At 42.9% G+C, this 27960-nt stretch overlaps 1 protein-coding gene across 1 annotated transcript; it reads left to right on the forward strand.

Moving 5' to 3' along the window:
- The first annotated feature begins 13707 nt into the window (after positions 1-13707).
- Positions 13708-15423, forward strand: LOC133914761 (probable pectinesterase/pectinesterase inhibitor 21). Its single transcript, XM_062357784.1, has one exon. It carries the CDS (start codon positions 13708-13710, stop codon positions 15403-15405), a length of 1698 nt encoding a protein of 565 aa, XP_062213768.1. The 3' UTR covers positions 15406-15423.
- The last annotated feature ends 12537 nt before the right edge of the window (positions 15424-27960 follow it).

The raw sequence follows: 27960 nt of genomic DNA on the forward strand, positions 1-27960 counted from the left end.
TGTCGTGTGTCATCGCCTCTGTTTATTTCTCATTTGTTATTCGTCTCTGGCGCCAGAGAGCTGCCAAGTATGCGTACACCTGGTGCTTTTAAATTCTTGACGGCATTGGCTCGCTACAATAATAAAGGGAAAAGTTACATGCTGAGGTACATAACACTTTAGTTTGTTGTCTAAAATTATTTTGTAGAAAATAAGTAACATAGTAAGAATTAATAAAATTAATAATTTTAAAATTTTGTTCGAAGCATTATACTGATCAAACAAAGTGGTGCATGCACATATTTTTTATTTACGATCAATTGACGCATGTCATCGCAAAACTGGATGTCAACGATGCTACGGAGCATTAATGATCTACAGGAGATAAGAAAGAAATAAAATCAAAGGAAAGGAATCCCTAGTGAAAACAACTGATTAAGTCACAGCCCTAGTGAGACGTAGTGATCTTAATATATAAATCATGGCAAGTATGCGTACACATCTGGTACTTTTAAATTCTTGACGGCGGGCATCTTCTTTTTCCCACCTCTTTATTTCACAAAACACATATTTAAGGTTAGCTGTAAGGGTTCGAGGGGGACATCGGATCAAGAAACTGAGGCAACCTTATCATCTCATACGTATCAAGCATCATTTAGCGAAGACAACAAATTTAGATCACACAACAATTGAAGCCTATCAATCAAAGCTAATACTATGTGACTATTTTAGACTTCACTGGCTGACTGTTTGCCAATGGTGGATGAGGAGGAGAAGAAAAGGGATTCACCTCTGGAAGAATTATGGCTTTGCGTGAGTGGTTCGAAGCTCTGGGCAACTCCATTTAGGGAGAATTTTCTTGACACAACAACTCGGGGTTTACCATCAGCAAACATGCAGCAGTTCAATGGTTCATTCTAATACCCATATGAGTTGATCTCTATATGATTGTAACTCGTTTAACAGTTACATTTGTTGCTGAAGTTAAACAGGTCAAACCCATAAGAATCTGATCCAACCGTCAACAGACAAGTAAAACATCTTCAGGACTATTTTTTGGATTAACTTTTTTAGCAACTAAGAAAAGTACGTATCGTTTTTGTGTTGTATTTCTGTAACATGATCAATCTTCATAACCAAAGCTATCAAATGAACTTAGAATGTTGTAAGTTGACAGGTTGAACTCACCCAAATTTTTTCATATACAAATTGAGCTTCCTTTCCAGTTCTACAGAAAGAGGAAGAAGCTTGTAAAACAATGGAGGAGGGTGAGTAAACCTAGTCGTTAAGGCTGGGGTGGAAAATTTACAGCAAAAAACAACATTTTGATCAGGAAATACTTACAATTAACAAATAAGTAGTATTACATGTTGACAGAAACATGGCATATACAAATAATAAGTATCATCCAAAAGGAATAACTACAAAAAAAAATACTGTAAGCAACATAATTGTGAAACTTAGTGTAGAAAAAAAATAGAAGCATGAATTTTAATATTCTTGGATCCTCAGTGGACTGCATTGGCCTGAACATGTAACATTTTGATCAAGGTGAGTATTATTACATATTGACAGAACCATGGTATATACAAATAATAAGTATCATCCAAAGGAAATATTTATAACTACAAAAATTACTGTCAGCAATAGAACTCAAAAACTTAGTGTAGAAAAAAAGAGGAAGCATCAATTTCAATATTCTTGGATCCTCAATGGACATGTATTTCTTTCAACAAAAACATATATTGTAAAGATGTAAATCTGCTTCAGATGGTTGGATGCTAGCCCGGCGACTCTCGAAAATCCCACACAGATAGAAGTTCTGAAGGTTCCAATAGCCTGTTGTCACCACAACATTAAGATTTCGTAACAGAGTAGAATTAAAGATCTTTTGCGTATAGCAGAGAGGGATAGGAAATTAGTCGCTAATCTAAATAAGTGAGGACGAATCTATATTTTATCATGAGTTCCGAGGATTGGATTTAGACCCATATAAGAAATCCTAAGCAATTTTTAGCTGACATTAAGGGAGGATTAACACCTGGATAGATTGATAAAGACCTTGTGACCTCGTAGCTACCAAGACGGCCAGTGTCGACATGAAGTGATGACGATACCATAGGAGATAAAGGGGCTCTTACCTCCTAAGTCCCCGACGATCGGTGCCAAGCAACAACCACGACACCTCTTCGATGACGGCAACGGACAGACGACCACATGGACATGCACGGATCAAACGCCGACCTCGATAGAATGGAAGCACAAAGAGACGATGGTGACGATGGCTCAAGCTGACACTGATTCGGGTCGTGGCAGCTTGAATCCGGCGGGGCACGACTCCGGTAGATCCGCATGAGAAAGGGTGGTGGCATGCTGTCGGTGGATAAACACCGCAAGCAGGGATCCTGAGGGACCCCCTTTAAGATTCGGCTAGGAGGCTGGTCCTGGATCTATCTCGTACGTGGGGTTAATGCGTGTGGGACTTAGGCGGGATGAATCATCATTGGCTAGTAGTAATGAATGCACCAAGGGTTTAGACAGGTTCAGACCGCACGGAGGCGTAATACCCTACTCCTGTGTGTCTAGTATATTATCAATGCTCTTCGAATGTCTTTCTTTGGATCTCTAGCACTCTCATTTTTCTCTGTGTTACAAGGTGCTGTTGTTCTATCGGTTGTGTGAAGTCTTGAGCTTCCTCCTTTTCCCATCCTCTTCTACGAAGTGCTCCCCCCTTTTATCTATCGGGGGGAGGCCCTCCAGGGAGTGCCCAGAACGAAGGCATAAGTTCCTGTAAACAATAAATAAAAAATAACCATCATGGGTCTACAGTTGATGTTACAGAGGGTTGAAAATACATCCATTGAACGGTCCCATCGGTCTTCACGTCCCAACTTTAGCAGGCGCAGGGGCGCCCACCGGCCAGTCTCTGAGTACTCTCTTATACCCGTCTGGTCAGAGAAGGTCTGACATGGTCTGATGCAATAGGGCGATAGGCGATAAGCCTCAAGCCCATCGAAGATATCGTCGAGCCGTCTTTCTTTATGGGCCCCGCGAGGGGACACACGATGGGGTCCGCTGTATTAATTGTGCCCACGCTTTCCTGCCAGACGGTGGCAGGGACTGACGTATTCAGTACGACAGGCGTGGGAGAGAGTGGTTGGATGTGACCGTCCACACTCCCCATTAAATGCGGCATCGGATCTCCCACCGATCGACACCTCATCGTGGAGTCCCTGCAGGGTCCACCGGTATGGGGGCTTGTTGGGTGCTCGGGGCACTTTGGGTGCTCGAGGACCAACTGCTCTTGGCCCCGAGCACCCACTCCCGGACCTGGCTCTTCTCGGGTCCTCGGGGTACTCTGGGTACTCGGGGACCAACTGTTCTTGGCCCCGAGCGTCCACTTCCAGATCTGGCTCTTCTCGGGTCCTCAGGGTACTCTGGGTACTCGGGGGCCAACTGTTCTTGGCCCCGAGCACCCCCTCCTAGACCTGGCTCTTCTCGGGTCCTCGGGGAACTCTGGGTACTCGGGGACCAACTGCACTTGGCCCCGAGCGCCCACTCCCGGACCTGGCTCTTCTCGCGTCCTCAGTGAACTCTGGGTACTCGGGGACCAACTGCACTTGGCCCCGAGCGCCCACTCCCGGACCTGTTTCTTCTCGGGTCCTTAGGGAACTCTGGGTACTCGGGGACCAACTGTTCTTAGCCCCGAGCACCCCCTCCCGGACCTGGCTTCCCTCTGGCCTTCGGGGAGGTGGTCCCGAGGGAAGGCGCCGTGTGACACTGCGCTGTACTGGTCTCGGAACTTGAGAACCCCCAGATCCCATATCACTGACACATACGTTAGGGAGGCGAGGAATCCCGGTTGGTGAAGGCTATGGGGTGAGGAGGAGGTAGTGCTTGATCGACGTGGAGAGAAGGTGGAGGAATCCTGGTTGTGTGCCCTACCGCAAGCGTCATCGTGCCGCCTAGCGCGAGCCATCGCCACCACTGGGCAGGAGCCAGACATAATCGGAAGGGTCTGGAAGGGCGTAACACGGCAGCATCACCAAGTCGGTGGGGAAAAAATCGCGAGGGGAGGAGGCCTGCCCATCAGCGACTATATACAGTAGCTACAGGAACCGTGGTCTCAAAATTCGTCGATTCTTGGCGTGTTAGTATATAGGTATTCATTAGAAAGGATTTTTTTTATTGTGCTCGACGTTCTTGTCCTGCACTGAATGGTCTAGCTCGTGGCTGGTACTTTGGGCAACTCTAGTGTTTATAGATAGCAAGTGGTTGTAGATAGTAGTTAGCTCTTATTACCGTGGTATGTAGAGAGAAGAGAAGTGAGTGAAGATAGAGATAAAGTTGATATGAAGGAAAATCTTACTCATGTGAAGAAAAATCTTGGAGATCTAATTTTTAAAAGAGAGAAAATAAGATATAGCTCTAAATACTGTGAGGTATAAAAAAATTAGAAATAATTTTTTTAAAAAGTATACTGAGAGAAATAAAACATAGCAGTCGGATCCTTTCTACGCTTCATCACGTCGGGATTTGCAGTATACCAACGAAAGCGAAACGGCGCTGTGGCGCTATGGATTGATTCCAGCGGTGGTGTATGAAACTGGTTGGGTTGCCACTTGCGCCTTTTTCCTGCTGCAAGTTGCTGGGCCAGGTCGTCGTCTGGACCAGAGGATGTTTCTCCTCGGCATTGCTGGCCATGGAGAGATCGAACCGGAGCGTTCGGTCAGATATCAAGTCTTCGGACAGGGCATCATCGATCGGTGCATCTTGTGGCGAAGGCCGCGGACGCGAGCGCCCGGTGGTCCACACAAAAATCTCGCTACACGAGTGGCTGGGTGAGAACGGATCGGATAGTATCCGAAAAATTCGGATTTTTTTGGAATTCAGATAGCCTCGTTTCAGATATTTTCTCAGATATCGTCAGATAAGATTCAAATTTTCCAAATTCGGAATAATAGACCGAACTTTAATTCGGATATCCGAACTCTAGGCCAGCCCATCCATCCTGATCCGTTTTCTTGAGTTGCCCGAGGCAAGAAGTCCACGCCAGGTGCCGTCCAGGAGGAGTAATCGGCTCTGCAACATAAGGTATATAAGTTTGTTTTGCTTAGCTAAATCAATTGGTTAGATAAGATTTGTTAGTGATTTGCTTTTATCTCTTAGCTGCGTGTTCTATAAAGGCATGAGTGTCTAGGAAAGCGTCAAGCAATAAATTCCCAAGCTGATCGGCAAGGTCAGAGCCTCCTATTGTGGCTGGGAACGAGTCCCAGCCCGGGGATAATATAAGGGTGTTTGTAATTTTAAATATCTCAGTAGTATTGAAACTGTAATATTAAGTACTCCATTTGATTATAAATGTAGATCATTTTAGTCTCCTTAACTATTCATTAAATATAAATCATTCTCGAACTTCTATGCATTTTTTTCTTTTTTTTCTATTCTTATCCTTGTTTAATAAATGCTACTACTCTCATAAATGAATAAGTTATCTTTTTCAATACAGAATAAATAAAGGGTAACAAGGTCATTTGATCTACTTTTTTAATCCTTATATACAAGTCTAAAACGACCTATATTTGCAATCAGATGAAGTATTTAGACACCTAGACATCTGGTCTGATGAACAATTTAAGGGGTTTACTTGTTTCAAAAAATATGGGTGATCATATTCGTTTCATATTTGTATTTAATACTATTCGTATTTGTATATATCCGAAGTTATCCGTATTCATTCCGAATCTAATAAAAATATTAAAACAAATATAGTAAATACATTATGTGTCTATATCCAATCCATTTTCGTCCCAGGAGAATTTGAGAGGCTTTGTTTATTGAGATTGTTCAGTTTATTGAGATTGTTCAGTAAGGGTTCCTGAAGCATACGTAAATGAGAGAAAAATATCTTTCTTGGGGTTAAACACTAAGACTTTAGAATCGAAAGATTTCAGATTTAATAGGATTAAAATCAAGTATATAAAGTGTGATTAATACTAGGTATGAGGGAGAATGTGTTAGTCTCAATGGAAAGATGGTGATATCAATAAAGATGTTAGTCATCGAATAAAAATCAGATGGATGAAACGATGCCAAGTTTCTGACATTCTCTGTGACAAGAGGATAGCACAAAAGCTTAAAGTAAGTTTTCTATGACGATAATTTGACCTGTGATGTTGTATGGCGTCGAATGTCGATCAACTAAAAGACGACATGTCTAACAGTTAAGTGTAGCAAAGATACGTGCATATGTTGCGATGGATTTGTGGCTACACAATAAATGATCAAATCTGAAATAATGATATACATGATAGGATATGTATAGCGCCAATTGAAGAAAAGTTTGCATAACATCGGTTGAGATGGTGTGGATATATCTAACAGAAGTCTCCAGTATCACATGTGCCTAGCGGGATATTCAAACACGCTGATAATATGAAGAGAGGTAAGGATCAACTAAACCTAACATGAGAAGAAAATGTAAATAGAGACTTGAAGGAATAGAATATCTTTAAAAACCTATCTACAGTAGAAACGTGTGGAAGTTAGTAATCCACATATTAGAAACATAGCTTATATACTTAAGTTTTCTTGTGTTGTTGTTACTTTATTTTTTTATTATTTTCTCATCATCTTTTTAATTGAATATTATGAGTTTTATCTCTAACCCACTTAATTTATTTAGGACAAAAGCTTTGTTATTGTTCCTGGTGTTCGAACACCAGTAATTCAGCTGGAATAATACGGAAACCTACCGGCGGAAACATTTCCTTTGGAAGAGCATAGCGACTGGCGTGCTCCTCTTTGGTTTGGTGTCATACACCGATCTGGTAAATTTGAATCGTGCCCTGTCCTGGGGTTTGGCCGCCTGCGGCAAGTTGCCTTGTCAACGCTATCGAAGCCGTCTTCAGGTTCTCGAATCTACAGGACCCATTTGAGACCTCTTCTATTTATACTATATCTGTTCTCAAATAGATATCATCAAAATACGTACTGTTAAATTTTAAAAACTTTGATCACTAATATACAAATTATTAAGATTTAACATATAAAAATAATAATATTAGTGAATTTATCATTAAAAATATTTTAATATAATCTAATTTTTATTAATTTTTATAAAAAAAATAATTATAAAAAATAATAGTTAAACATATTTATTACAGACCAGTTGATATCTGAACCATAAATAAAAGTGAACAGATGTAGTACTGTAGCTGACGTGATGCCTAGCGTATTACACATGGCCGTTAGCAGCTTACTGCCTTTAGCTTCTACATTTCCCCAAGCATCCAGCTTTTGGGAAAATTGACCCGTCCAAATTACTCTCCATGTGAATGTGCGGTTGAAAACCGTGCGAGGGCCCCTTTTTTTTTTGTCTTGGCCTGTTTTGCACGCGGACACCACCTCGCATGCTGACTGTTTTAACTAGCATCGATGAGGCGAAATCATGCCTCGTTTGGCGTGGCAAATTGCCCGATTTGTGGTGTGCGCCTGCTGGCTCTGAGACGGGTGTCGGTTGCTCACGGAACTCTGAAGCAACTACTTTATTCTTTTCTCTGGTACAGGAGAGTTTTTTCAGCTCCGGATTCTGAGATCCATCTATCACATAATCACAGCTCCGTTCAACCAACTCACATCGAATAGAAACAGACTGAAACCTGGGCAAAGAAGTTCCAGGAAAATAAAGAAAAAAAACACTGACGAGGTTAACGACGCAGAACAGAAAGAACAGCGATGCTGGAAGCTTGAACACTCTTCACAGAATTCTCCCACTTTTTTTTTTCTAGACAAAGGGGAGAGAATCCGAGTTTTTTTAATATTTTTTAATATTTTTATATCTAATATTTAAATAAATAGACTTATGATGATAATATTTGTAGAAATAGACATCTACCACTCTGAGAGGGCTGCAACCTTTACAGAGGACGATAAAGGATGCCACGGTGGCAATGTCACCTCTTAGGCGCTCTCAGAGGACGGGTAGAGCCCTTCCCCGTGCTCACCCCCTTACCGTCTTCTGAGAGGACGATTAGCCTCCTTGCTGCTCTCTCAGGGGGCGGTTAGCCTCCGACCCCCACCCCTCCACTAGTATAAAAAAGTTAAAAATTAGCCAAAATAGCCATTTAAATCTTAAAAAAAGGAAAGAGATGGGGAGGAGAGTAAAGGAGAGGAGAGGAGAGGAAGGCAGCGCGGCGAAGCTCTACTGTTTTTGATCTGTGGATTTTAAATCTCGGTCTCCGGTAATTTTTTTGACTTATGTTTTTATTAGTAATTAAAGTATCACTAGATCTAGGGTTTAGCGGCATAATAGTAGTCATATTATATGCGATATAGAGTTTAGAAAGGTAGGATATGCTGTCTTTTATATTATATTATAAAGATCAATTTCGACATGGTAGGATAATCATCAGATACATAGTAGTATTTAGAGTATGGTAGTTTCGATTATCTAGATTTTACGGAATAATGGTGTAAGTAATAATTATAGCCAATTAGAAACTTTATTAAATAGATGGATGGTTAATTAGTTTAAATTGGCTAGTTTGCTTAGGAGCAATATTAAATAAATGTATTGTTAGGTGATCAACGGTGTCGGTAATTTTGTTAGAGTTTCGATAATCAGAAGTATAGTTTTTCGTTATTAACATTGGATATATTTTCGGATGTTTCCAGGGATGTCCGATAAATTATACTTTTAGATATATTATAGTAAAAGTCAAAATTGTTATGGTCCTAACGGTGTAAATCTCTCTGAATTTTCAGCATATCATCAAGGGACTTAGTTGAGCCAATGAGAGGACTATAGCGGGCATGTGCAAGTGGCTGATACACCATTTTCAACTGAATTCCTAGCAACATGAGCTTAAGCTGAGAGCTGTGATAAGTCGTGCTACTCAGGAGTACTTTTAGGAGCTCATCCCGATTAATACGACATCTACTTGGAGGCAGTACGTAGATATATCATGTGAACATGGTCTCACTCTTGTGCTGCTAGCTGAGGCGTACCAGAAGGATCCAACAGAGATAAACTTTGCGGAAGCAGTAGCAAGAACAAGTCAAACGGTGGTAGATGAAGCAGACCCGACAACAGTGGGGGATGAGCAAGATGTTAGGGATATGCGTGAGATACAACTGAGGGGTATAGCTGATGAGGGGGAGCACATCCATAGCAAAATTGAAGAGATGGAGATGGAGGATCAAGAGCTAGAGAAAGTCATTGCCGATGAGGATTCATCCGATAATGAGGAAAATGCTCTTGTTCCTACAGAGTGGAGGAATCAGGAATTTTCAAAGCTAGTGGTTAGTAAGGCTCATCGGACACTGTGGGAATATCATGAGAATGAGGTGTCCTAGGGTGCTATGTACACTAGTAAGGAGGTTGTTATTGATGCAGTGAAATTCAGATCGCTGTCTCTTCAGAGGCAGTTCAAGGTTGTGAAGTCGAGCAAAAGGGAGTACGACGTCAAGTGTTTGGTGCCTGATTGTCTATGGCGGGTGCACACATTTAGGGGGAAGTGGGTTGACTACTGGGAGTGCTCAATAGTTAGGGAGCATAATTGTCACATTGAAGAAATAGAGTTCTCCCACTGAAACCTGTCATCTGTTTTTTTTTGCCAATGTTATGTACGAAGAGATTATGGATAACCTAAAGTATGAGCCACGATCAATAATTCGTGCTATTGAGGAAAGATTACAGTACACAATAAACTATACCAAAGCATAGAGGGCGAAACATAAGGCTATTAAGATGAGATTTGGGTCATACGAAGATTCATATGACAACCTACCATGTCAACTAGCCATAATATGTGCGAGAAACCCTGAAAGTTACTTTGATATCAAGCATTACCCCTCGACTGATGTGAAGTATAGCGGGAAGCGACTATTGCAGCGTTCTTTCTTTGCATTTGTGGCAACCATCAGGGTATTTAGGCACTATCGACCCATTATTTACTTGACAGGACATTCCTCATTGGGAAGTATAAATGACATATATTGTCTATAATTAGGGTAGACGGGAACAAACAAGTCCTGCCACTGGGGTTTACCTTCGTGGAGAGTGAGAACGGAGACAGCTGGTATTGGTTTCTTGAGCGGGTGAAACATGCTCTTGTTCTGGACTGGCCTGATGTATGTTTGATTCATGATAGACATGCATGGCTATTACAGACTTTGCTGGATATGCAATACGACAGTGTTCGACGGTGTGTAAGAGCAAAATAGCCCGACTTGAAGAGCAGGTAGTGCATGAGGCATATGAGCGTAAACTTTTACAGACAATTCAAAAACAATGACTTGATGAATCTTTTCAAGAAATTATGTAGCCAAAACCAGCAGAGAAAGTTTAACGCTCTATGGGCAAGACTAAACGAACTAACCACGAAGCAGACAGCTAAGCTAGGAGATACAGGAGATGACCCGATTGCTCTTAGACCAATCCCAATAGATACTCCCCAGATAGTAAGGAGGTCAGGGTTAGCTGTTAGGAACTTTTCATAGTGGATACAAAATGAGCCAAGAGAGAAATAGGCATTGATGTACGGTATTGGAGAGGCAAGGTAAGAGATAATGACAACTAATCTTGCTGAGATCTACAACTGGGTCATGCGAGGTATGAGGTTCCTCCCACTTGTTGGAATTATTGAAGGTATTATGCATGAGACTTGCAGATATTTTATTGATCGCTATGCAGCTACTTTAAAGATAATGGAAAATAACTGTATGTTGACACCTAGACCATGTGACACCTTCACCACTCGCAGGTCTCTCAGGTAATGGGCACCAATACACTGCCACATTCAATATATTCAATAGTATATATAATATATTTCGTAGGTTACTACGGTGATAAAGCCGAGACGTCTTCATCTGCACCTCGACCGTTCGCACGTCCACCTTTCGGACCTCCACCGTTCGCACCCTACTTTGGCACTCACGACTGGCCATCTACTGCTGCACCTGCATACCATACATGTACAACATTGCATTTTATACCAATACATTCATTTGCACATTTACTGTATCTAATAAATTCATCCGTTCGCAGGCCCCTCGAGTGATTATACATGGACGATGGCGGCATCATCGCAGTCGTCATACCCGAGTCAGGAGGATGAGCCTAGGCCAGACCACCCGTTCGACCTCGTGAGGAACTTCTTTGGGGCCGCACTGGACTACGATGTTGTCATGCGATCCCAGTTGCCCAGCGCTCCACTCCGGACGTAGCAGACCCAGGAGGAGGCCTCGACACCTGTGATTGCTATTAGGCCTATCAGGCACGTTGGTCCACCGGATGCCCTGACCTACTCTAAGGGCCACGTGAGGACAAACCAGTGGCAATGGCTTTGGGACCATGGTGGTGGTAATGACCGACAGCAGCAGAGGAGACAACCGTAGGATTTTACCTTTGCTATTGTAATTTATATGTTTGTTTCATGATGCATCTTCGATTCGCGAACTAGTCTTACATTTTCGAACGTGTCTACTTTCTATGTTCTACTTATCATGTCATTACTGCATTTCTTAATCCCACGTGACCGCACGCTAGCTGCATTTCTTCAACAGGTTGACTCTTTCTTTGTCCTAGGCTTTGTATGAACCGTTCACGACAGAGCTAGAAAAACATTTAGACACAGGGAGTGACCACACGACACATCTGTAGTGAGTCTGGCTTTAGACATGAAGTGACCACATGACTCAGCTTAAACTATGAAATGACAACACCTCTGTCCTGACGCAGGTTGTAGACATGAAGTGACCACACGACAGAGCTTTAATCATTAATTAAATGATAACACCTCTATCTTGACACAAGGAATCTCTACCTACTATCAATGCCATAACATTTTCATCTTTCACAGAAAATTCTATGCTCTAGCCCCTAGCCAAGCCCATGCACTCAGTCCATATACCAGCCTCCAGACACCATAAATGACCTCACCCTCATCCATGGATAGACCATTCCTTTCTCACCTCTCTCAACTGCAATGTCTTCCTTAGCTCCACCAAACCCACTCAAGAAATATTAAGAGATTTTCATTCTTGAGGGACTCGAACCGTCGATGTGCTTCTGTGGTGACCTTTGTAGACTTCACGAGTCTTAGGATATCTCCTACACCTATGTCCCATGCTTCTTCATGTGTGCCAACTACCAATACGACAAGCCTCAACATGGACCGTATGAGTATCCACTGGTATAGCGACATAGATCAGTCATGTGGCACTTTCCACATCTTGTTCCATACGATTTCACACACTATTTTACTAATCTCACATCTTATTTTATTTGTCTAGTCTCCTCTACCTATCTGTGACTTCATTGAATGTCTCAACATGGAGCAAAATGAAGACCAAAAGTGGTGAGTCGACATGAGCATGCAGTGGAGGAGGGAAGCGTACAAACTCCTGGGAGTACAAGCAACAACAGGAGGAACTACGGCTGAAGCGGCAGGAGGAGGAGCACATGAGGAAGGCAACGCAGGAGCTCGCCACGGCTCAAGCACGCGAAGTAGAGAGGAAGGAAGCGAGAGAGGGTCTGTCGTGCTAAGACAGGTGGCCCCGATGCTCTAAGAAAGGGCAAAATATCCTATGTGCACTCAGTAGGGAGTATTTACTGTAACCCGACATATTTTCACTCACTAAGGCATGTTAAGATTAACAGCGACACACTATTACGTTGGTCTTTAAGCGTACCGTACATGCCAGCGTTTGTTGTTGTCGTATCTTTATGGTTAGAGTCCATTCGCGCAACAATGACAAACCCCCATGTCCCATGTAATGTTTGTCGCCGTATGTAACCTTCGTACCGGGGATTATGCTAATAGTGCTTCATAACTACAATTGTTCAAAAAATAGATTTTGTATCCTCCCAACATTACATCACTACAAAATTATTCATACAATTTTACATCAAATAAATAAACAAATATCGATAAATTTACATCGATTTAAAATTTTCAAAAAGTAACTACTCCGTAATGCCGTTTTGATCACTTTTTGCACAATTAACATTTTTCACCGAATGAATGTGCACTATTTTTCAAATTAACGTATACAAAAATTAAATTTAAAAAAATAATTTCCTAGCGGTGGGGCTCACCGCCTCTCTCAAAGGGCGGTAAGGGGGCGGGCGTGGGGAAGGGCCCTACCCGCTCTCTGAGAGCGTGATAAAGGGTGGCGCTAGCACCGTAACATTCTTACCATCATCTAAAAAGGTTGCAAATTTTTATAGAACGGTAAACGTCTATTTCTACAAATCTTACCATCATAAATCTATTTAAGAACTCAGAGAATCCTTGTCCGATTAATGGACCTGGTCCTCGTCTCCAAGCCCAGTGAGGCCGTTGCATGCTGCTGGATGGACCAGGCTATGCGAGGCCATTTTAGATGCTTCCCGCCAAAAGCCCAAAACGTGCGGACCTCGTAACGTCCTCCAGAACAGAGCACAACAAACGCAACGCTGATAACCACCGTCCGTCCTCGTCGTGTGGCTTCCCCTTCCCCTCGGCTTCTTGCCAGCTCCAACGCCAATGCACAGCCATCCTCTTCGCCCTGTCCCAAATTAACGCGAGCTCATATAAGAACTCACCCCCCATCCAACTCCAATTTAAGCAGACCCCTTCCATTGGTTTGGTTGGGGGTGCTAAACATCTCTTTACCATAACCCATTTCTGATTATATGCAAGTAGAACATCGATCGCAAGGTGTTGTGCGTCATATCCTATCATGACCAAGAAAGGCGCTATAATCGGGGCGTCCACCGTCCTGGTGGTGGCGGTGGTCGCCGCCGTCTGTGTGGTGTCCTTCAAGAACAGCGGTGATGGCGGCAAGGGTGAGGGCCAGATGTCGACATCCGTGAAGTCGATCAAGTCGTTCTGCCAGCCCGTGGACTACAAGGAGACGTGCGAGAGTGCGCTGGAGGGGGCGGCCGGGAACGCCACGAGCCCGACGGACCTTGCCAAGGCCATCTTCAAGGTGACCTCGGACCGGATCGAGCAGGCCGTGCGGGAGTCGGCCGTGCTGAACGACCTCAAGAACGACCAGCGCACGTCGGGCGCGCTCAACAACTGCAAGGAGCTGCTGGACTACGCCATCGACGACCTCAAGACGACGTTCGACAAGCTCGGCGGGTTCGAGATGACCAATTTCAAGCGCGCGGTGGACGACCTCAAGACGTGGCTGAGCTCGGCACTGACGTACCAGGAGACGTGCCTTGACGGATTCGAGAACACGACGACGGACGCTGCGGCCAAGATGCGCAAGGCGCTCAACAGCTCGCAAGAGCTGACAGAGAACATCCTAGCCCTCGTGGACGAGTTCTCAGAGACGCTCGCCAACCTGGACCTGCCGAGCTTCAGCCGACGGCTGCTCGGTGACGACGGCATGCCCGAGTGGATGCCGGACGCCAAGCGCCGGCTGCTGCAGGCCTCGCCCGGCGCTCCCCAGTTCAAGCCGAACGTGACGGTGGCGGCGGACGGCAGCGGCGACTTCAAGACCATCAACGAGGCGCTGGCCAAGGTGCCGCTCAAGAGCGCCACCACGTACGTGATGTACATCAAGGCCGGCACGTACAAGGAGTATGTTTCCGTGGCCCGGAACGTGACGAACCTGGTGATGATCGGCGACGGCGCCACCAAGACGATCATCACGGGAAACAAGAGTTTCATGCTCAACATCACGACCAAGGACACGGCGACTATGGAGGCGATCGGCAACGGGTTCTTCATGCGCGGCATTGGCGTGGAGAACACAGCGGGCGCCAAGAACCACCAGGCGGTGGCGCTGCGCGTGCAAAGCGACATGTCGGCGTTCTACGAGTGCCAGTTCGATGGGTACCAGGACACTCTGTACACGCACACGAGCCGGCAGTACTACCGCGACTGCGTGATCAGCGGCACCATCGACTTTATCTTCGGCAACGCGCAGGTGGTGCTCCAGAACTGCCTGATCCAGGTGCGCAGGTGCATGGACAACCAGCAGAACATCGTCACGGCGCAGGGCCGGAAGGAGAAGCGCTCGGCGGGAGGCACCGTCATCCACAACTGCACCATCGCGCCGCACCCAGAGTTCGAGGCGCACGCGGGGCGCCTCAAGACCTTCCTGGGGCGGCCGTGGAAGGAGTACTCGCGCACGCTCTACATCCAGTCGGAGATTGGCGGCTTCATCGACCCGCAGGGGTGGCTGCCGTGGCTCGGCGACTTCGGCCTTAACACCTGCTACTACGCCGAGGTGGAGAACCACGGGCCCGGCGCCGACATGAGCAAGCGCGCCAAGTGGAGGGGAGTCAAGGCCGTCACCTACCAGCAGGCACAGCAGAAGTACACCGTCGAGAGGTTCATCCAGGGCCAGCAGTGGCTCCCGAAACTCGGCGTGCCATTCATCCCGGGGCTGCTGCCGCAGCAGCAATCCGGCAGGATACACTGAGCCACGCGGCCATGCCCATGCGCGTGGAAGATGCATGCATCGATTGTGATCGGTGAAGTCGATGTGGGACTTACTTACTGCTGTTCTAGTTTGTTGGCTGCTATTGTTGATATTGTGAATTTGACGTCTACTATGTATGTGCAAAATGTTTGGAGGATCTGGTGCTGTCGTTTGTGAAACAGTTCTACATCGGTTTTGACCACATTTCAGGAATTCTGACGACATTAAGTAGACATCGTTGTGGCCCTTGCGATGACCAAATAGTGCTTCGTTTTCGATAATGAAATAAGGGCAATCCTGACTTCGGATAATAACAACAATAATTTGTCGGCCGTGACATTATGTTGTGATTTCTGATTTGTAGTAGCGCAATATATATAATACCCCGCAGTTTAGCGACCTATTTAAAAGTTGACTGGCCTGTGAACGCTTCGAAGTGCCATGATGTGTTAGTTTTTGGCGCTACTGGTAGTAAGGTCGCTGCAGCTCTCTATAGTGGAAACCAAACAGTACTGAATCTTATCTCAAATTCCCATACATACATTCATATTGAAATAGTATATCAATTACATTAAGATACATATATTTGTCCAGTTACATATATACCCACACATCATTGCATCATGCATCCACCGTGGAGAAGTTCTGTGTTGTTTTGGTAAAGAGGAATGTCTGCTTTTCTAATGGAAAGTATTTGGTTGTAGGAGGCTGAACCTTTAAAACCTAGAAATCCAACAAGAGACAGAAATCCTTCTGAATCCCTTATGACTATCAGTATGTGTCTATTGAGCAGAACAGAACCGATATTCATGGCATTGTAGAAGAATTTTATAGAAAAATTCAAACCTTTCTAAAAATTCCAAATAAGTCTTTTGATTATTCCAAGCCAAGGGCTAAATGCATAGATGGCTCTCGGTTTTGGGAAAATCACAAAAAACCATATGACAAAACACAACTAGCCAAAACTAACCTACACAAAGGGCTCATGGGCAAGCCCAAACAAGTGACAAGGGTCCAAATGCAAAGAAGACAACATTGTCAATAGCAAAAGAATTATTTCTAATAATTCTTCTTACTAGTTTAGCCTCCGAAAGCCCACAAATTACCATAATGCCACATAGCCAAATTACTAAATTACCCTTTCTTAACCCCTAAGCTTTACCATGACACATTATTAGCTTAGGTGTCACCATTCCATCTCAGCAAGCCATGCAAATGAGTGAGGTGTCATTCCACCAAAACGCCATTACCAGTTTAGCCTCAAAAGCCCACAAATGACCATAATGCCACATAGCCAAAATACTAAATTACCCTTTCTTGACCCTTAAGCTTTACCGTGACACATCATTAGCTGTGTCACCATTCCATTTCACACAGCCATGCAAATGAGCCAGGTGTAATTCCACCAAAACGCCATAACATGCAAACTCGAAAACAAATGCATAAATCATGCTACAAATTAGGATAGCGTCGACGATTGGTAAAATTGAATATCAAATAATTATTTAAAGTACTGATACATAGTCATTAACTGTTTGTATCGAAGAGTAGAACACGCGATTTATGCAGGTTTAGAATAACAACAACCCTATGTCATGTTCTGCTTTGATTAATATCAAGATAAGACAATTACTATAGGGGTGTGTCTAGATCTAATTCTAAGGATTTCAGAGATTTTCTCATGTTCTAAATCCTGAAGCTATTTGTGGATGAATCTGATCGTGGCTCAAATCTGTTGTGAATCTCAATGGACTGTTTATATTTCTATCTGACTAGATTGCTTCATATTGCTTGTCCGGCTTCTAGCTTCTAATATCGCTTCCCTTTTTCTCCTCTTGGAATTACTCCTCCCCTCCTTATATAGTCATGTCGAGGAAGCATACCGTACTCGGAGTCTCTTAGTATAACCTTCTCGGATTTTATTACTTTCTAATATCTAGAGAATTCATTCCTAATCCGGAAATAGTTTTCATGTAGAACATGATGAATTGCCTACAATATCAACACATGTCTTATTTACCTCATATCGGTTATGAAATTTACCGTATGGGATGAAGGACACGTGTATGATTATGATCTATCTTCATAATATATCATATTTCTAGTAAATCTTTGATGATTAATTATTAAATCCTCATAAGCTAGCCTCTCAACTCTGCTCAGAATAGGGCGACTGTATTACACATAGTCTAGAATCTGATCTTACTAGAATAATCCTAATTGGGAATAGTCTTTGGCAAAACAAAATGTTCTTCCTTGCTCGGGAATCATCTACGACTGAATGAAACTTTTTCTGGTTGAAAACTTCCTCTAATTGAATAGAGTTCTACTCGTAGAGACCTTCCAAGTCGAAAATTATCTCTAACCGCAAAAGCTCAAATATTACCTTCTCCTTTTATGTGTCCTTAGAGTATATCGTATTAAATGCGTATGACTTCTGAAGAGAGTTGAAGCAATTATATCGTCTATAAAGGTAACTTCAAAATTTCAAATGCCAGTGACACTGTTAGTTGAGGCTGCTGCTGACCAGGCTATGGTCAAGTCCCTCCGGCCGAAGTTGGTGACTATTTTCCAATCATTTAACATCTCGATGGATAAGTTAAAGTTGGGAGTTGATCCTTCCCTTGAGTGGACCTCGGAAGGGTACGCCCATCACATTACGTAGCTAGCCAAAAAGTTCTGAAAAGTCACCCTCACCATTCGCCAACAGAGCATCAAGCAGATGAAGGAGTCGGCTTTTGAGTGCGCCTCTAGCTTATTGGGTTGCCTTAAGAGCCACTATCCAATATGAACTTGTCGGTGTTTGATAAGAGCTTCAATTATGGCAATTCAGAGGTGTAACATCTATCAATGAATATAATCTGATAGCCAACTTATTGTAGATAATGTTGTGTATGATGATATAACTGGTGACAATTGGGTACACTGATCTTTGGTATGTCATCTTATTGTCCTTTCTTATTCCTTATTATTCTGAGTTGAATCCTCTCAATTCCTTTCTTGATTAGACTCCTTCCTAAAAAATCCTTAAGTTGAAATGGTAAAGTTAGAGTCAAAAGATGACATACTTGACTGCTAGCCCCCGAGTTACTACCTAGAGAAAGAAAATTCTCAACTCATCTAACCAGAGAACATACACTGAATAGTACTTACCGACACGATTAGGTTCTCGCAAAGAAAAGTATTTGCGCAATTAGAGAAGGAAAATCTGGACAATTTATCTGTGAATACTCGGATTTAGATTAATTTCCTTTTCTCCAAGTGTTACAGACACATTGGTCCCTGTGTACTCGGGTATATTGGAACCTAGCATGTCGTCAAGTGCTTACAAACTTCTTGCCAAATATCTCTCTATCTCTCTGACAAACCAAACACAACTATAAACAAGAAGATCAAAGTGTTATAAATATTATTCGAGAATGTCCTTCCTGCCCTAGCCTGCAACTATTTAATTGGGAATACAGACTTCCGAGCGGGCAATCAAAGTTCAGGAAGTGTTTAATCCCTTGTATGGGTAATCAAACATATTTTTCTTTCTTATTTAAACTAAAAGTTCAAGAAATCAGATATGATTATCTTACTCACGATCATTACTTAAAGAACAACTTTACCTGACTCGTGCTCGTGTTCACTCATACTAATATTAAAGAACATCGAGTAGTATATACTCGATATTTTACCTTGACTTAGTGAAGATCTATTGAGTTGAAAATTATCTCGACTTTGAGTTTCGTAGGACGATTATTAGAAAAAAAAAAGTTCAATGAGGCAAAGATTTTAGACAACCATATCAACTAAATTATCAAAAAAAAATTATAAAATGAAATTGACCAGCCTTACAAACTGACCAAACTTACACATATAACGTACGGAGTGGATCAATATTCCAAGAGTTATTGAGTACTTGACCTTATTCTTGTTTTCGAGCCCCATTTATATTTTCTACCACAATTTTTGGAGTATGATATGTACTTATACTTGCTTAAAACCTATGTTGCTCAGTCGAAGAAGAGTTTGAGAAATTTCCAGAAGATGATGCATTCTAGTTAGTGCTCTCTGTCGATCGCCTATGGAGTCACCCGAAATAAATGAAGACTATGCTAGCTGCAGTTTTATTTGCATTTTGACACTCGAAGGTACCCTTTTATAATAACGAATTTACATTAATATTGATAATATTGTTTTGTTGTTATCAATAAAGCCTCTGTATATTAAGATTGATTACTGGCTCAATATACGATAAGAGATCAGAATTTTTCTTAGTCTGGTCTCGACATAATATCATCGAGTTTCTCAAATGTGCAGTCTGAATGGCAAATCTGGATGAGGAAACTCTTGCCGAGATTGCCAAGAACAGTAGCGAAGAGCATAGAAAGAAGGCGGAAGAAGAAAGCAGGCCCGCGAGTTGGATGTCGAAAGAACGTCCAAGGCAGCAGCGGGTCATGCAGCCACAGAGGACCGATAATTCATAAGAGAACTCTTTGGTCAAGTGCGTAGAGCACCAGTTCGTCAACTAACAGCCAGAGGAGTTGGCTTAGGAGAATTCCAGCAGACTAAACCAGACACCTTTTCCTCCACAACTGATCCAATGGTAACTGAGGATTGCTTTGACGACTCGGAAAGAAAGCTTAACACTGTGGGTTGCAAGGATGAAGAGAAGGTTCGGTACACAACTCATCAGTTGTTAGGTCCAGCCGCTGGTTGGTGGGAGAGTTGGAGTGGACTCGACCAGTTAATCAACCCATCACTTGGGAAGAGTTTAAAGAACGATTTGGTCGTGTTTGAAACTCATGTAAATACTCTATGTTCCTGATTCCGGCAAAGCTACTGCGTTCCGGCAAAAAAAACTTAAAAGAACGATTTCGTGAACGCCATGTGCCCGGGAGTGTCATAACCAGAAGAAGGGACTCCGTGCACTACTACAGGGGGACGACTCTGTCTCCACGTACCTGCATAAATCCATCCATCTCTCATGCTACGAGCCTGAGGATGTGGACACCGACAAAAAAATGACGGTGAGATTCAGGGAAGGTCTTACCCCAGTGGTAAAGATGAAAGTGGGATCATATAGGGCCCAAACCTTCCAAGAAATGCTGGACGACGCTTCTACTGTTGAACAAGACTACAAGTTAAGCAGGAAGAGAGCCGAAAGAAACCTGGGGTTGAATCCAGGATATACGACTCTTCTAGACCCTCTATGATGGTTCGGAGGGTAGTGACTACGGGACCAAATATAAATCGCCCACATATCAGGACCATCTCAACCTAAGGGATTCCAATAGGGAGGACCACTTACCGTTCCAACTGGTGCATGCTTTGCCGGAAATCACTTCACGAGGGACACCGTACAGAAGCCAGACAATACTGCAGAAAAATAAAAAATAGACAATGAATCGTATTTACAAATATAGCAAGTGTATTCGGCATGTGGTGTGCTAAAATCAAGTTTTTGGCATACGGTATGCCGAAAATATATAGGATAAGTAGTATTTGGCACATGGTATGCCGAATATGTGGAACCTCAAACGTATTTGGCACGCAATGTGCCGAATACGCCTAGATGCCTAGTATTCGGCACGTGGCACGTCGAATACGGGCAATAATGCCGTATTCGGTACATCATATGCCAAAAACGGCCTGCTCCCTCCCGTGTTGAGTGCGGCGTGCTACTGTCGGTTGGCTCCCTCTGCCATAATTCGGTGAAAGCACAGCTCGATCATATCAATCCACCGGCCTGCAATAATAAAGATGCATGCAAGTAGGATTGCTATAATTCGGTAAAAGCATAACTCGATCATATCGATCCACCAGCCTGCAATAATGGAGATGCATGCATGCAGGATTGCAGATGCATTATTGATTGCAGGTTTGCTTGATCATGCAAGCTCTCATTTTCAAAATACATTTAGGAAAAGGTAGCCTTTTGCATTTTGCTTGATTAATTGGGTAATTCTACCCCACACATTGTCAAATTGGTGTTTCTTTTGCACAAAGGAACATATTTTTTTTCATGTGTGGTCACAATGGATGGATGTAGCCAAATTTGTCAAATTTACATTTATTAGTGTTTATTCTTCTAAAACAAACATGAATATTCCATCACAACAGTTTACTTTGTGGAGAATTTATTTATCTTTGACATGAATAAACAAAGTTGACTAAATGTTAGTTTCCATCTTGATCAACTGATGAAACTTCGACGAAGTCTATTGGAATAAGGGCCCCAAATCAAAGAGGAATGAATATATTGGTTTAGGGTCACTCTCATTCTGTGTGATATACGAGGGAAACTCTATCTTTTTGGGTTTAAATTTCAAGTGGTCGACACCTTCTCCGTCTCATGATCTAATTACATCGTGTTGTGATCATGCCTTTGCCCAAAGTTGATGTCAAAGGAGAAATTGGCAAGAGATTGCTTAAGCCACAAACAATACCATCATATGCATAGTGTATGATCATCTTAAGATAGTGGTGGAAAGTGACGACACAAATTAGCGAAAGAATACGAGTTGTGCCAGTCAATACTATCAGGGTAAGATGGTTGTCGTCTCTGAGGTGGTGATAGGAAGTTGTAAGGATAGGTACAAGCAAATCTACCATCATCTTCAAGGTTATCAGTGTCCTCCGGAGATGGAGGCCTCGGAGGGAGTGGTCGTTGTGGCATGAAATCTTCGTTGTCATCCTCATCTTGAGCTATCACGGTAGGAGCACGTCCTATTTACTTGTTGGTTGTACGTCATTTCGATGTGGTGTGTGAACGTCCTCTTATAGTGTTTCTCGAACCTTCTCATGTATTGCTGCTAGAACATCGAGGTATTAGTGGCATTAAATCATCATCCTCATCGTCATCATCATTTTCTAGTTGAATAGTAGAGGACACCCATGTACCCCTTAGGTTCGCTGATCTTTGTCGTCTTCTACGCGAACCAGGCATCACACCCTCATCGAATAGCATATACATCACCAAGAAGTTTGGGATATCTTTGTTGATCATCTTTGCGTTTTCTGGGAACGCCTAACGCAAAAGAGGAGCATTTGAATTAATGAAAAAAAGATAAGTAGGGTGACCAAATAGAAAATAACGAACCTAAATGTAGGATGCATACTAGTCGAATAACATCACTATCATTCTTTGCCTCATAGAGAAACCTAGCACAGAAGAATGGTCAGCTAGTTCGCATATCCTGAGATATCTTTGACGCTGCTCGTGCAAGAGGGTCTTAAGGTCGTCGATGGTTATATGTTGGAGCGAAATGGTTAACCCAGAACAGAAGGATCTTGCATGCAATTTGGACACGGCTTGGATTAGGTTATTCTCCTTGAAGGAATCATCCTTCCCTCCACGCATAATCTACAAGGAGACATTAAGTGCTATATCAATCGTTATAGGTGTCCATAGAAAGTATGTACTAGAAGATCCCGCCATAGATTTATTAGTATGTACTAGAAGATCCCGCCATAGATTTATTGATCCTTAACTGCAACGTTCTGCTTTGCACCAAAGCACGAATCCCTAATTATTTAAGAAACATTAAACAAGTATTAAATATCATAATTAATATGTAACAATGTTTATAAATAACTAGTAAATGAAGTCATGTACATAATTATTTGACAAACATTGAATAAATTAAAAGTAATTACATTAACAATATAGTGAATAAGATATAGTAAAGATGACTACGAAAATAAAGTGAATAATACATGTGTCATGAACAAGCACAAGTGCACCGAACAACTGCATTGGCCACTCAACGACGACAATGCCGCACGCAATCCCCAAGAGTGTAAGCATTTGGCGGGTGAGTGCCCTTGCTCGTCATCATCGTCATCCTGCCCTGTGGGACCCTAACCGAACGTGTATCCAGACCCGCTAACTCATCCCTACAAGTACAATTATGAAGGATCCTCATGTGAAAGTGTGGACACCTCTAGTACATACTCCAATGAAGTCTGGTATGCCGAAGGCTCACCCTGCTGGTACCACTGTGAACCCCCAGGTGTATCAGGATATTAGGGTACTATCTGCTGAGGAGCTCAATGAAGCTGGTGGTCTGCATTACAGTAGTCCAGTCAAAATCATGCGTGTCGCTCCAGTCAGGTGTCTACTGCATGTAGTCAATGACATTCTTATGATGAGTTGATGCTGCAGGCAGAGGTGTCATTGTAGTCTGAGGAGGTTGTGTCTACTACAGGGCTATGAACCCAGTGTACACTGCTTGGGCTCAAAAGCCTGCGTGCACTCCTTGGCCTCAGCACGAGAATGTGACACATGATGCTCCACAGCCGAAGGTGCCTCTCGTGACTGTGCTCGAATAGGTTCCTCAAGGGCACTGGACAAGCGCCTGTTGTGGGAGGCACGAGACGAGTCCATAGCTGGTAGGTCATACCCCCTCCAACCCAGGGTATAACCACCTATACCATGCATAGCAGATAGCAAGTGGGACCCTCTCTTCCTCATATAGTCCTGGAGAGGGTTTCGATCCCTCCGCGTTAATGAACCGGTTTCTTCTTCATGAGCTTGCTCTATCTGTGTATGCATCTTGTATGCCTCTTCAGTTTGTATAAGATGAGGGCATGTTAGTCATATGGAGGTTTAATCAATAAAAATCGTTAGAAGTACCGCATCACTTACCACAACATTAAAAATGTAGGCACGATCCTCGAGGAAGGGTCTGGGGGCTAGTTATACAAGTCCACTTAGTAAGGTGGTACGCGTACGCGAACGGTACCATGAAAGGTACTCCCAATACGTGGCGTCATCGTATTGTCCAGCAAGAACGACGACATTCACCGCGGTTGACTCCGTCCACCTCTATATGTGCTCGACATTCATGGATGCCCAATCCTGCATGCTTTTGCTCCCCTGTGCGCTCCTCATGTACGTGATATATACAAATAAGAGGATGCGATGAACCCTACAGTCGCAATTTTGGCAATTTGTGCCATACGCCATGGATCCCATTCCACAAGATCGGCGCTGAGGACTTCTAGATCATTGATCACCTGGGAGTATCTACTATGGTCTTGCTACTGACTCCATCTCAGTCTGACATGAATCCACTGATACCCCATCATAAGCCTCATGTCACCTGCAACGCCATCGGAGATGGGGACTGGATAGCAGCTCTGGCTCACCCAAGGCCGACAAACCAGGAGGTACTCCCGGCTCCATATCTCTAAGAGGTGTAGACCGCCTGTAATAGATCCCTTCTTCTTTGACCACTGGGTTACAACACACAATCCTATGTAGGTTGCAGCTAGCACAACAAATCCCTAATTGTAAGATGTCAGCTCATAAGGATGTGATGCGAGCTGACCCGCTAACCATACAATATGGGGGAGGGCATAATCGTCTGTCGTGTTGCAGAATATGATGACTCCCAGCACGATGTACATGTACACCTCATAGTGTTGCATAACTGTAGCCTCGTCCACATCCAGTGGATAGTGACTGAACTGTGGCAGCCTATGAATTCAGGACATAGAGAGGCCAACATCATTCATGACATATTGCACACCAAACTTACAAGATGCTGAGAGTTAATCATGCTTGAATAGAACTAGAACATTTGAAGTATGTTATATAACAAATAATTACTTGCCCTCAACATAACCCTTTCATTGCTCCTTTGATGGTCACGAAACTACTAATTGGGCGCCCCTGATAGGCAGCCCGATCAACATGGCCATGTCCCCTAATGTTACGGCCATCTCGTCAAAAGGAAAGTGGAATGTGTGTGTCTCAAGACGCCGCCAGTCAACGAGACATGTGAGCAGTCCCGCCTCAATCAGTGGGAGAGGTGTTCTGCCACTGCCCGCCATGGGAGCTCCAGCCATCATAAGAGCAAAAGGTAGTAGTCCTGCCCGTGTGAGTGGCTCATGGAATTGAGGGTCTAACTCCTTAATCGCGTGGACACTCCGGGCACGCAAGAGAAGCAACTTCAAAGGTATCTAATACATGTACTGAGTAAGTAAAAAATTATCGTGCCAATTAAAAAGCACATATAATCGTGGTACATGATGCCTTACGAAAATCAAACTTCCCCATAGTTCTCATCGTACTGCTGCTGAAGAAGCTCGGGAAGACTACCATGATCCATGACAATGATTTCAAGCTTCATGGTTCAATAAAAAAACATTATCTGTAATACCAGTATCATACGATATATTACAAAATAGGTAGTACAACTAATAGTCATACAAATACAAACCCATGTCTATGAATAACTTCATAAAACAAACTAAATTGCAATAACTCTAATACAATACAGCTCGATAGTGGCCTAATAGTTTATTGTCGGGTCAAGCAAGTCCTCTTGTCATATCCAGGTTGTTTGCAAATTTTATACTTGTGTAGTTCATCAACAATATCTGCTGCATCCATGTCACCTTGCAGCCTCGTGGCTCTAAGCCTTATAGGATCTGTACGTCGTGCTCAGGGATAAGGTACCCATTTAGGCCCCTTAATCGCTTTATAGCTGCTTGCGATGTTGAAAGAATGCATCTTTGGAAGCTATGTTCTCCTCAATGCATCGATCGTGTCTGATCCATCGTTGTCACCCATGTCCCTACAAGCGGCGAAGACATGAGAGCACGGGATATGATGCAGTTTTGGCTTATTGCATGTGCACTTCACCTTTTGAGGCCCAAGTTGACATTACTGTACGGTGTCCCTGTGCTATACTGAAAGATCGAGATGTCACCTAGAGGAGGGGGGGTGAATAGGTGTTCCTGAAAAATTAAAAACTTTACAAAAGATTAACAAAATCCAAAACCTCCCGATTCAATCCGGAACTTCCCGTCTTATCCGGAAGTTCCGGGCTCAACTCGGATAATTTGGTCATAGTGAGTAAATTCAAAAATGAACGACGCCTAGGGACTTCTAGTTAATTCTAGATGTTAGCACATGTTATAAAAGATGTAGTGATTCCTTTCCACAAGACACCTGCAACAACAAATACACAACCATGTAGATCGAGGCAAAACGCCCAAAAGTCAACTAGAACACAAACGAACACAAGAACACAAGTGAGCAAGAAGACAATTGATTTGTTTCCCGAAGTTTGGATCCAAGGATCCTATGTCTCCGTTGAGGTGCTCATAAAGATTCGTGTCCCTTTCAACCCTTTTTTTTCTCACCGAGTGACCATGAAGATCGAGCTCAGACTTACTTAGTGTCCTCTTTCCTTGCGGAGGTGATGAGATACCTTCACAAACTTTCTGTAGCACTCCACAAGGTTGGGTACTCAGTGGGTGATGCCTAGCCGTCTAGGAGGATGAACCTCTAAGAGTAACAAACGCGATATTGATGCGGCTTGATGATATCTTCAAGTGCTGAAAGATGGGAATGTTGTTCACTAGCACTCAATCTCAAATCACTCACCAAACTCTCAAAATCTATCAAGAATTTAAAGCAAATAGGCTGGGAGAGCTCTAAAATGCACTTTAGAGGCTTTTGCTCAAGGTAGGCCAGCACCCCTTGGGTGAATGGGTGAGGGGGTATTTATACCCAAACCCCAAAAACTAGCCGTTACAATACTCTCTAGCTCAATCCAGAATATGCGGATTAATCTAGAACTTCCGGATTGCACTAAGATAGTTACCCTCGAAACCCTACTAAGGTAACAAAATCTGGTGGTTCCAAAAATATCCGAAACTTTCGGGTTCGTGAAACTAATACAACCCGAGAGTCCCAACCGGAGATAATTCGAAGCTTCCATAGCTCCAGAATCTGGAGGTTCTAGAAATATCAGGAACTTTCGGGTTCCAGAAATAAATATAACCCGAGACTCCTATCTGGAGAGAGTACAGATGTTTCAGCTATCTGAAACTTCCAAAATAGCCCAGAACTTTTGGGTTCAGACATTACACTAGAGTTTCTTGGTGTTTGTAGGGTGTTTTGTGTCTCTCACAAATAGGCCAAAATGTACTTTGAGTACTGAGACATCTTCAAGTCTATCTAAACACATCTCTCTTGATAGTATGACATGCCTATACTCAAATTCCAAAATAAAAGATAACTTTAAACATATTGAGTATTCACTCAAGCCGCTTCTCTTTTCCTTTTTAAGGGACTCTAGCATCATTTAATACTTCATGAGACTAATACATGTTTATAAACTCATTAAAAATTATTAGTCCCTTAATTGCTTATCATTAATTATCCAAAACCCACAAAGATGATCTAGATTCACTTTCAATCTCCTTCTTTTTGGTGATTGATGACAACACGATTAAAGCTTACAAATGATAATTGAATTAAATATTTTGAATCCTCTGATATACGGTGAGCCCCCCTTAACTGTGTGCATTGATTAAAATATGAATTTAGCATCAAATGTTCATATTTAAAAGATTTTTGAGAGAGCTCTCCTATACCTTAGCATCCATGGGGTGCAACAAGTACGAGTAACCAAATATAATCGTGATGCATATGACAAGATACATCACGCAATGAAAGATAAAGCCAACATTACACCATAGATAAACATAAAGATCTCACACTAACATAATTAAGACTTACAAATGTAAAGTTCAACTACTAAGAAGCAC

The sequence above is a fragment of the Phragmites australis genome, chromosome 4, assembly GCF_958298935.1.
Source record: "Phragmites australis chromosome 4, lpPhrAust1.1, whole genome shotgun sequence".
Lineage (NCBI taxonomy): Eukaryota > Viridiplantae > Streptophyta > Magnoliopsida > Poales > Poaceae > Phragmites > Phragmites australis.

Coding starts and splice junctions, on each gene's coding strand:
- LOC133914761 (XM_062357784.1), top strand. CDS start 13,708: ATGACCAAGAAAGGCGCTATAATCGGGGCGTCCACCGTCCTGGTGGTG.